This window comes from Anolis carolinensis, chromosome 5 (assembly GCF_035594765.1).
Source record: "Anolis carolinensis isolate JA03-04 chromosome 5, rAnoCar3.1.pri, whole genome shotgun sequence".
Taxonomy (NCBI): domain Eukaryota; kingdom Metazoa; phylum Chordata; class Lepidosauria; order Squamata; family Dactyloidae; genus Anolis; species Anolis carolinensis.
Genome location: NC_085845.1, coordinates 142,409,264 through 142,421,331, shown reverse-complemented (window position 1 = coordinate 142,421,331; position 12,068 = coordinate 142,409,264). Strand labels below are relative to the sequence as shown.

The window sequence follows — 12,068 nt, the reverse complement described above, 5'->3', positions numbered from 1 at the left end:
AATACTTCAGAGTCCCCTTTGGGAAGATAAAGTGCGGAATAAATAAATAAATATAATACAGTAGAGTCTCACTTATCCGACAATCAGTGACACAACTTCATATATTTTATTTCCTTTGGTACTTCTTCTATCGAGGAGATATAATCCTTTTCACAGGCCATGCTGCTATGCCCAAATAAGTACTCAATTTCTCTTTGTTGATGTGTGACAATCCCTTTTTTACTTAAGACACTACTCAGGATCTTCCAAGTGCTGCAGTTTTTAAAAATTTATAAATAGGAAAATCTAAACATTTGAACCTAAAACATATTTCTATTCCACTATCGAGCAATAAATTAAACCTAATTGAGCAATAATTGCTGCACAAAAATTGTCTCCGCCAAAGTTTGATTGTGCTGGCTTTTCATTTATTGAGAACAAAGAGGGATGCATTCACGCTGTGTGTATTTATGTTAAATCACCAGATCTCAGCATCATTCCTTCTCTGAATTTCTTTCAGAGTGAAACCTTCAGTGACAATTGATACTTAAACACATCAAAATATAATATACATAATCTCTTTGCCCCAGAAGTGTAATGAAGGATTTAAAATGGCAGATTAATATCCTGCCACAAGAGTGTAAAGTAATTAAACAAAGGCACTCTACGGATGTTAGTCAGGGATAGTATAAACTACTAAGCAGTGTTGATATATTGCTGAACCTGGACAGTGAGTGAAGCAAGATAGCCTGATTGAAGATAGTCTGAAATTATTTAAAATGGAGCAACCACTTTAGGCAGCTAACGTTAGGTTTTGCAAAATGTCAAGACATGGTTAATTATGTGATTGTGGTATTTGCATTGTGAAGTCTCTGAAGAAGCCTTCATGATTTTCACTTTCAACTGCGAAATAAACTAGCTTTGCAGAATTTTGAGAATAGAGCAGTCAAGGTGGTTGCCTTTTGCTAATCAGTTGCAGACTGATTAGCAAAAGGCCCATATATGTTGGATAAGCGAGATTGTACTGTTCATAGATTAGAAAAAGGATAACCTTGGGCAGCACAGTCCTGAACATCTGTATGCATCAATAGAAACTAAAATATTACATTAAGAAATATTGTACTGACTAAATGCATGTAAATGGGCCAGAAATACATTGTTTACTAATGTGAATGAGAGAAACTTCTGTATGGTCTGCTTCACAATTGAAAACCAAATGGAAAACACAAGTTGAGAGTTTATTATAATGGCTGGGAAAGATTTGTGAACTAATTGAGATGGACACATTGAGTATTCTGATAGAAGAGGAATATTGGGATTTAGCAATGCTATAACTATAATGAGGAAGATTCATCAATTGTGGGATTTGTGAACAAGTAGTATGTTATTAAAAGTAGAAGTAGAAGGCTGAAGAAGCAACTAATCTCTGATAGGGATATCACTTGAAACTATGTAGATGTATCTTGTACAATGAACTTCTCCTGAGATGGGAGAATTCAAAATGACTGTTTGTTATCTGATGGGTCTATGGACCATAATAGATGTTGTTATTAAAAGTAGAAGTGTGACTATATAATATTTCTTAAAAGGAGCAGACTATAGTAGTTAGATTTTTTTAAAAAAAACAGAGTGTGAAAGGTCTGCAGATTAGTTTCTATGTTTGCTCGATAGTCCTATTTTAGCATGTATGTTTTGTATGTATGTATGTGTATTGATTTGTTTTATTTTCTGTGTTGATTTTTGTGTGGGTTGTCATCTGTAGTGGATATTTACTTATACTGTAGTTGTATTTGTTAAAAAGAGAGAGGTGTGTATCACTCTGTAAGGAAAATAATGTCACTAAGAAAATTTCAATAAACGCCATTCACAGTTCTATTCTACATTTCCCTCCGGATATGCCCCATTGAATTCAATGGAGCTTACATCTTCTAGGGTTAATTAAGTAAAGATATCTTAATTTATAAAGATAAAATAATGGAAAACTATATATAAAATTAGAAGTGTGAAGCAAAGGCTTGCATAGAGTTGATTCAAACTCTTCCAGATTTTCCATAATGCAAGCACACCTGAAGGTATAAGCTGAGACTCATTCCATTTCTCCTTACTTTGGTCATATGGTATACAAATGATATAAGGAATATTGTGAGTGTCAAGAGCAGCTCTATCTATAACTGAGATATATATTTCCATGAGATGCTAGAAAAATCCATACCAATGTTTTGTTTGTTTAAAACTTCTCCCCTCTCATTTCCAGCAAAAAAAAATCAAATGTAGTCAATTTGGTGTGAAGTTATTTTAGGGTTATAATTTAATAAGAATATACATGCCATATAAATCAAGTTATAGCTTGATTCTGGCTTACATTAAGCATCATATGTCTCCTGGGAGCACACATGCATTCTCAGCATTATAATGATAGTTCCAATTATAGCAGAAAAATTATCTACATCTCATCCAGTGAACTCTTAGTTATTGAACAGAAGCATTACTGGCATGAAAAATTCACATAAATTACCCACATCTATCTACCAGCCTCTGTGACATTTGGCTAATTAAAGGTAGTCATAGAATACTATTTTAGATTAGCGGTATATAATATAGAAGTCAATTTAGTGCACATCAAAGTTTAAATGCAATGCATATAACATATCCTTGACATGTTTTAAGATTTCAGTATATTAACTCTACAGGAGCATTAACTCTTTCCAACCTCTCATATCACCAGAGTTCACTGGTATTGGGCATTCCCATATATTCAGGGTTATATCATGGACAGCAATCCTACTCACTTCTACTCAATGTACTTATATTCTAATCCTATTAAATGTACTAACATCCAGAAAACAGACATAGGATTCCTACCCTATTCTCTTAAAGTCCATATGAGGTAGTTCACCATGCAAGACAGTAACTATATCATCTTATTTACATTTACTTTCTACTCATTCTCATTGTCAACTGTGGAATTTTAAATAAATACACGTAGAATTGTAAAGCAATCAAGAGAGCATCAAAGTTGAGGAGGGATTTGGAGGAATATGCAATTTCATGCTGCTTGCCAATGTGCACTTATGGCATCAGAGTAGCATTTCAATTTTTTCCAAGAAAACCAAGAAAGGGATTTACCAGCATTGGATCCAGTTAGGTTGTAACGAGCATTTAATTTTTTGATGATGTTTTCATGGATCTGATACCAATCACTTTCTGTGTTGCACCTGCAAAAGAAGGAATGTTTTAAACATTTTATAAACCAGAGTATGTATTTAATGTTCTAAATTTAGGTCTCTCTCCAATTAGGTAACACATATCAATACTATATCTTCTCAATTGCAAAACAGAAGTAATATCCATTTGTATGTGGAGTATTCTGACAATAGGGCTAAGGTAACATGCTTAAGTGAAGTGTTATACAAATATAAAATCTAAGAATGTATCCAAAGTCCAAGTTTGGGACTGGTTGAAAGCAACAAAAACCAACCAAAAAGTGCAATATACATCATATTGGTTTTTGATGTTTGACAGCCTTCTGATTAGACAAAGAGATTAGCAATAGAGAGGAATGGGTAGAAATTATAACAATGTGAGACTTGCAGAGCAACATCTTGCTTAAGCTGTTTGTTTAAGGTTTAAGAGCTTTGAGGAAGATTCAATGCAGGTAGTGGCCACTTTGAAGATCCTTTAAGGCTTTCAGAGAAGTTTCTTTTGTGTCAGGAGCAACTTGAGAAACTACAAGTTACTTCTGGTGTGAGAAAACTGGCCGTCTGCAAGGACGTTGCCCGGGGGATTCCCTGCTGTTTTGATGTTTTTACTATCCTTGTGGGAGGTTTCTCTCATGTCCTCGTATGAAGCTGGAACTGATAGAAGGAGCTCATCCACACTCTCCCTGGGTTGAATTCAAACCGGCAACTTTCAGGTCAGCAACCCAACCTTCAAGTCAGCAATTCTGCTGGAATCAGGGTTTAACCCACTGGGCCACCAGGTTCAGAGGAATTGAATCCCAAAGCCAAAAGGAATACAAGGAATCCTACTCCATTAGTAGGTCAGAGTAACTTCCTTTTAGATCTGGCACTGTCATCTAAGGGACTTAGAGATTCCTACAGAAATCATATTAGTCAAAACTGCAAATAATTAAACCTGCAAAAGTTAAACCTACACTGTTATTTATTTATTTTTTATTTGCAACATTTATATCCCGCCCTTCTCACCCCAAAGGGGACTCAGGGCAGTTTACAAGTATATATATACATACACTATATTATATTAAATGACTGTATTGCAATATTATTAGTAATATTGCATGTAATATAAATATACAATTATAATAGTGAATTATAATTATCATTACATTGTATTACATCATAATATTATTATTATTACATGTATATACAATATATTATAATATTAGTATAGTATAATATTATTATATATTATTATATCATTAAATTGATACAGGAGACATGGTGGAAAGATGCCTTCTTCATTCTGGTCCACTGTTGCACCATGATGCATATTTTAGATTTTGTACTTTATTTCCCAAAGCAACTTTTCCTTTGGTTGACTTCCAGGCAGCAGAAGTCATACTGTCTGTACTATCTATAGATATGAAGTAACTAAAGGTTTAAAATGTAATGGACTTTCTGTGGTGGGTTTACTAAAAATAGGACACTACTGGAAGCTAGCTGCTAACACCAATTCAAGCTAGAGAAATAGCTACATGGAGGGAAAATTCAATTGTTTTTACAACAAAACTTACTCAAATTTGACAATCCAGTTAAATAAAAAAATTCTATTTAGAATGTAATTACAATCCAAATTTCATGTGTGGTCTGCTAAAGAGAAAAGAATGCTATCCTTTTTAAAAATAAATAAACAGGTACATTTACAAAAGCAGAATGCAATTGCCAAGTAAACCTCTCTACTGCTGAGGAATCCAGCAGAGAACACTTTCAACTGAACTGTCAGAAAATTAAAGTAAAATAAGAGCACACTAAATTGCTCCCAAAACTATTGCTTCCAGCAGCTATAATTCAACACACCAAGGGAGGGGAACAGGCTTCTGCAGTATTGACCTTGAGACATTGAGGTGATTTGTAATCCAAGTACTAACCCTGAAAACAACAAAAGTTCTCCCTGAGTGTAGATGATATCTCACTTTGTGGTTTTCTATTACTTCCCAAAACATTATTTCCTGCTTCCAAAGAAACTAGTTCAAAAATACACACATTATAAAAATATGTAGAAACCTCGAAAGTTGTCTTAATCTGAGTCTATCTGAGTCCTTGGCCTCAGCTCGCACTGACTCTCCAGGGATGCGGATGAAAGTCTTTGCCTGGGATTGAATTTGGGATCTCTGCTAGCAAAACATGTACTACACAGCTCAGCTACAGTCTCATTGTTGGCCTATGATCATTTTTCAATACAGAATTGAAACTTAGCACGCAAATACAGCTGAAAATAAATACACATTAATTCTTTAATGAAATTTTGATAAAAAGAACAATGGTCTTCTGAGAAATACAAAGTTAGGGATCAAAACTACTTCCTACAGGCTCTGTTGCGATGAATTTCAAATAAACTTTTTCTTACATGTATACTTTTAAAACAAGGTCATCTTTTGTATCACCGGCTAGTAGGTCTGCTATGCTGAGGACTGCACAACCAAAAGGTCTTCGGTACTGTACATTGCAAGAATTTTTCTTTTCGCCAGCTCCCATTCGACCTGTAGAAACAACATAAGAAGGGTAGATAAAAGGTAAAGGTATCCCCCTGACATTAAGTCAAATCGAATCAGATTCTGGGGGGGGGGGGGTGCTCATCTCCATTTCTAAGCCAAAGAGCCAGTGTTGTCTGTAGACATCTTCTAGTTCATTTTCCCACTGAAGTAGTATCTATTGATCTACTGCTAGGTTGGCAAAAGCTGGGGCTAACAATGGGAGCTCACCCCATCCCACAGATTCAAACTGCTAACCTTCCGGTCAGCAAGTTCTGCAGCTTAGCGGTTTAACCCGCAGCCCCTTAGAGGGGTAGATAGCATTTTTCAAATGAGTACTCAAGAAAGAAAACAATAATATCGGCTGGCATCTAAAAAAACATTCATGATCTTATCAGATTGTACCTGAAGAAAGAGCACAGCATATTCACAAACCACTCCCAACAGACCTGTTCACAACTGCAATTTGTACTAGAGGTTTCATAGCTACCAGCCGCATGCTCTAACTAAAACTTTTCTTAGGAAAAGAGAATGCCAGCCTCCAAACATTAAAGGATGGGTTCATCTTTCTTCTAAACCAGGGTTGAGCAACTATGGGCCCACCAAGCCTATCCAGCAAGGTAAATAGTAACAGATTATGGGAGATGCAGTCCAAAACCAGCAACAGGAGTACCTCACTTACCCACTCCTGCCCTAGAAAAACCATCTGAAGGGACAAAAAGCAAGATGTATGCATACAACAATGTCAAAGCAAATATGTTTTGGATCTGTTGCAACATTAGGTCAGAGACGTGGCTCTTGACAGACACCATTTGCGCTTACTCTTATCTGAGAAATGGTCTTTACCAGAGCAGTCTCTGACATTCATGGAGCTCTCCATGGTGCTATCTTAGCATTATCTACATTTTCTGCCTACTGTGTGCTATCTCTACAACCCTGATAGACATTATGATTCCCCACTTGGCTGGTAACAGAAAACTCCTACCACAATTGAACAAGAAAGTCTATATGACAGCAAGTACAGGAAAAGAACTAGAAAAAAGGGAAGAAACAAAAGATTCTCAGAAGCGAAAAAGAAAAAAACCCAAGAATTTAAGAAACAACTTAAAAACAAGAACTATATCATTTTGCATATTCTTTGTGTGAGAACGGATACAGACATCTGCTGATTTTCATCCCTGTGCTCTCCAAACTTTTCACTGCTACTGCTTTGACAATTTTTCAGCAGCTTGTCTGCTCCCTGCCTCAATCTTTCCCTTTTCTAAAACCCCATGAGCTATATGTTTAATTTATGTGGTGACAAAAGGCACATTATTCCTAACAATCTCTGTTTTTGCTTGCTTCTTTTGCCTGCCATGTCTTCTTTGTGTTAAAATAAGCTGTGCTGCATGGCCATAAAAATGCATTGCGGTCCAACTGGTGTAATGAAAACACACAAATACGGAGTGTCTATTCCAGGCTTTGCAAGATCTGAAATCATAAGCAGCTGAGCAGATGCAACTCAAACAGAAAATGTGGTGAACGGAATACTAAGTCTTCCATTTAACATTCATAGCTAACATCTCTAGAATCTAAAACAGCAATCAAAGGGTGAATTCACAGTTATCTTCTACTCCAAGGTGACTTTGCCACCATCTCATAGTAGAGATGAAAACCCTCAATTAATATGCAGTCTAGTCTGTGGCCCACATTGGTGCTGTCATATTCTGAATAATCTTTAATTCTGGTCCAGTGTCTATTGGAAGGCCTGCATCACACTACAGCTCAGCCCTTTAAAATGTGACAAGCCAATGATGTAGAAGAAAGACCTATTTTAATTCACACCCAAACATCTGACTATACCTATAAGCAAACTATCTACCTGGAAAGACACAGAGGTCTTTAATTTATCCTCACAACAACACAATGAGACAGTACGTGTTGAAAAATGAACATCAAAATAGTATGCAGAAAATTTTGTCATGAGTCCAGATTTAGACATACCCTTCACACCTAAGTCTTCTAAACCACTGCTTCTTAAACTGTGGGTTCTGACAGCCTCTTTAGCAAGCCTTGTAAATACTAATTTGTTATAAGTAAATGTTTCATTATAATAGCTATTTTATATACACATATCTGGGGTCACATAAAAATCTCTGGGAAGGAAAAAGGTCATGAATAGAAAAAAAAAGAAAAGAAGTCGTGTTCTAAATGAGGTATGGAAACAGAAGATATGAAATATATTGGTAGATCACCAGGTGATTTCTAGATTTGTGTAGAATTTGATTAGAAGGACGTTCTGACTGCTATTTGTTTCAATCACCAGCACCAGCACTGAATTATACGGCTTATTATGAAGCAAAGAAATCTTGGGATACCCAAGGGTGGATTTTCACAGGGACTCAGAATGAATTTAATTCATTTCTGGTGCTCACTTGACCCTAAAGCAATCCTATCACAGAGTTTCCTTGGCAAGATTTGTTCAAAAGAGGTTTGCCACTGCCTTCCTCTGAGGCTGAGAGAGCATAACTTGCCCCAAGTCACTCAGTGGTTTTTAATGTTGGAGCAGGAATTCAAACCCTGGTCTCCAAAGTCATAGTCCAGTGATCAAACCATTACACCAAATTGCCTCACAATGCTCTATTATATTATTGCTTTTTTCTCTGACCCTTCTTTCTATCCCTTTTTCTTCTTTCCAGGTCACTCAGCTGCCTTGCTTCTGATTTTCTACTAAAATATTTTCTTTGCCTTTGAAATACTAAGAACAACTCGGCCTGGATTTCCCAGAATAACATTGGAGGACGGTTTTGCTTCCTTCTCAAGAAGTTTCTCATCAGTCTTACCAGCGAAACTGCTCAAAGTTTCCAGAAGAACACTATAATATTGCTTAAAAGGCTAATAATGTCATTTTGTAATTTGGCAAACTCCCATAGCAAAGACAAATACTGACTACTATCAATTAACATGCATTGAACAGTAGTTATGAATAGATAAAGGTGCATTCAGCATTCCACTATAGAAAGCACAAGATGCAACTATAGCTTTAAAGGCCAAGCTGGCAATATGTGGGGGGAAAGAAAAGAGAAAGAGAAACCCACTATGAATGACAGGTAAGGATTTCACCACTTAATTCAGTGAAGCCCACATGACAGCTTCTTTACATAAGAAGATTAACAACTCTTCTCTTCTATACTACCTCAACATTGTCTGTAGATTAAATCAGATTTGTCTAGAATAACGTTTACCATTGTGTTAAATCATCCTGGGAAGGGAATAATGTCTTTATTCATGTGCATTCTTGTATCAGCACTGAATGTTACAAAACTAAAGAAATGAAAGGCAAATTCAGGAACCAAAGCTGGTCTAGGATAAATGGAGGGGAAGATGGAAAGGTACATTAATTGCAATCAACATTGATTAATAATTTTAAAAAACCCCGGTTGTTTAGTAATCACTTATCAGTTACAATTAAAAAAGAAAGAAACAAAGACTGGTTACAAATAATGTGTCATTCTGACCTTTCCCTCCAGAAGATGCCCGGACTAGAAAAATACATTAACATACAATACAAATTGCTGCAGGACTGTGTCATTTCAAACTACAAGTAGATCCCGCATGTTTGATACCTCTCTGGTGGCAGAGAGCAAAGGACAGAGCAAGACATCAAGAGAGAGAGAAAGGTGTATATATGTAAGAAAATCCTCATATTTCCTAGAGAAGCAGAGATCAGGAGCTTTTACCCAGATACTGAGAATCAGGGTGAAATTCACTGGATAACAGTACATGTACCTGATGAGGTGGATTATACTGCACCACAACTCCGGCTATACTAAATGTGTACATCGTCAAGTGATATAGGAGTTTTTATTCTTTTTTTACAGCAACAGATGGTCATGGCTACCTAACAGAATATTATGTTGGTTATGACGAGAATTATTCTGTTATGCAAATATTGATACCTTTGAACAATATAGTGTTGTATAAACATAGTATATAAATAAACAGAGCGACTGCTTTCAAAGCACTGTATGGAGAGAATGCATTGCTGAATCATGAGACCTTCCCCATACAGTCTGAGACATAGTCCCGTTTTACAACTTGTATCTAGACCAGCCCTAAAATTCTTCCTAGGCCAACTCTGTGCATATTACTAATTGTTTAAACATAAGCAAAAGTACTACTTGTTTTTTATAGTATCAGAAGCTAATTGAGAATATACTGCAAGTCGCTTTTGGTGTGAGAGAATTGGCTGCCTACAGAGACATTGCCCAGGGGATGCCTGAATGTGTTACCATCCTGTGAGACTTCTCTCATATCCCCACATGGAAGCTGGGGCTGATAGATGGGAGCTCACCCCATCTCGCGGATCTGAACCGCCAACCTTCAAATCTTCAGGTCAGCAGTTCGGCCAGCACCATGGCTCCTGGTGGTACTACCTGGTGGTCCTAAAGAACTAACAACAATAATAGCAACTACTAAAACACCAAACCATTTACCTAGCTTAATTACATTTTATTGTTAATTGTTATTCATTTCCATCAATTCCAACTGATTGTGATCCCATGAATGAAAGTTGTCCCTATTATCAACAGTCCTGCTCACATCCTGAAAATCCAGAGATGTGGCTTCCTTGATTGAGTCTATCCACCAATAATGCAGTCCTTAATCTTTTTTTTAACATAAAGCTATGGGGAAATAAATGTACCTACCAATGCGTATAATGTGGACAGTGATGTAGATGTCCTTCCTGAGTTCACTGCTTCCCAAATCCTAGGGAAAAATGAAAATAATGTATAATTAATATGTGACACTTTTTTGTTATGTAATTAATGTATAGCAATATGATTTACAGATGTTAAAGGCTGAGCATCCATATCCAGAATTATGAAATCTGAAATATTCCAAAATCCAAAACTATACACACAGGTGGCTGAGATAGTGACACTTTTGCTTTCTGATGGTTCTGTGTGCATAAACTTTGTTTCAAGCACAATTATTAAAAATATTGTATAAATTACCTTCAATCTATGTGTACACGATTTATATGAAACGTAAATAAATTTTGTATTTAGACATCAGCTTTATTTCCATTTTTTTTCATCATATGCATATATGCAAATACGGGCATTCCTATATATATATATATATATATATATATATATATATATATTCAAATCCCAAAATCCAAAACACTTCTGAATGGATAAGGGATATTCAACTGATACTTTAAAATGTAAGAGAATGTGCTGATTTATTCATTTTATATTTCGTTCATTGTATTTAACCTCACATGAAATTCAAGACACCTAACAATAAGATAATATAGTAATATAAAGCTAAAATCCCGATGATATCAAGTTAATAGACAATGCACTTCCATCTAGGAAGTAGAAGACCAATCAATAAACAAGGAGATAAAGGATTGATTCAATATATTTTAATTGCCTAACCTTAGTGATTAACCACATGTTTAACCAGGATGATTCTGAGAGACATTAGAAGAAACTTGAGGATAATAGTTCTTCAAAACAAATTAAATATAGATGCCCAAACTATGTGATTGTGTGTATTAAGCTTGCAATCTATTCAACCTGATTATCTGTATGTTTACTTGTAAATAAGTCTTGTGTTTAAAGTTTAACTAAAAAGCCATTATACCCAGTGAAAAGAAACCGAGTCAAAAGAACAATGTCTCTAAAACATTAAACTGTTTTGTTTTTGGAACTTTCTCTTGGACATGACATTTCTATTTTTCCCTCCTCTGATTTGCACTTGAATTTTATAGCTGGGCAACTGGAAAAGAGACAAAGCTGCAATAAATAAATAAATAAATGATAAATAAATGAACAAGTGGAATGACTCACCACGAAAAGAGAACAATGTCTTTCTGGCTTCTCTGGACATTTTGGTAAACCATTCCGATTAAGCCTTAAAAAAAATCTCTCACTGCAAAGAGAAAAACAACATAACATAACTGCAACATTAAGACAATTTTGACATTATTATGCACATAAAGGAGCAAATATATTCAGCACTTTTGTTTATGTCATTATTTCCAAATCAACTCTTTCCATATTCCAAAGTGACAATAACTTTTCTTTTCATATTTTTTTTAAAAAGTTTAATACTTTTGGTATGCAGTTAAAATACAAAATTTCATGAAGCTAGGGTCATAGCTGAGAGCAATATTGACTTTAAATCAAAATCAGATGGTACTGCTAAGGAGAACTGCTGTATAAAGTACCGTGTATACTAATGTATAAGTCTACCTAATGAATGAGTTGATGGCAGATTTGGGGGCCAAAATTATGGATTTTGATGCAACTTAATGGATAAGCTGAAGGTCATTCCATAGAGAGAGGAAAGAACCAAGGCCGACTTCAGGGGACAGACAGCTCTG

The 12,068-nt window shown here is 35.6% G+C and overlaps 1 protein-coding gene across 12 annotated transcripts in view; it reads right to left on the bottom strand.

Annotated features, from left to right (window-relative positions):
* Positions 1-12,068, bottom strand: part of dock4 (dedicator of cytokinesis 4) — a 329,858-nt gene that overhangs the window by 131,343 nt on the left and 186,447 nt on the right. For all 12 annotated transcript variants that reach the window (XR_010006703.1, XR_010006702.1, XM_062982447.1 and 9 more), the window contains 4 exons: positions 11,533-11,614; positions 10,378-10,438; positions 5,566-5,698; positions 3,106-3,194 (listed from right to left, as the gene is read on the bottom strand). Coding sequence is in view for 10 of the 12 variants with exons in the window: in XM_062982447.1 (XP_062838517.1) it covers positions 3,106-3,194; positions 5,566-5,698; positions 10,378-10,438; positions 11,533-11,614 (365 nt within the window). In the remaining 2 variants the exon portion in view is untranslated. The remainder of the gene's footprint in view (positions 1-3,105; positions 3,195-5,565; positions 5,699-10,377; positions 10,439-11,532; positions 11,615-12,068) is intronic.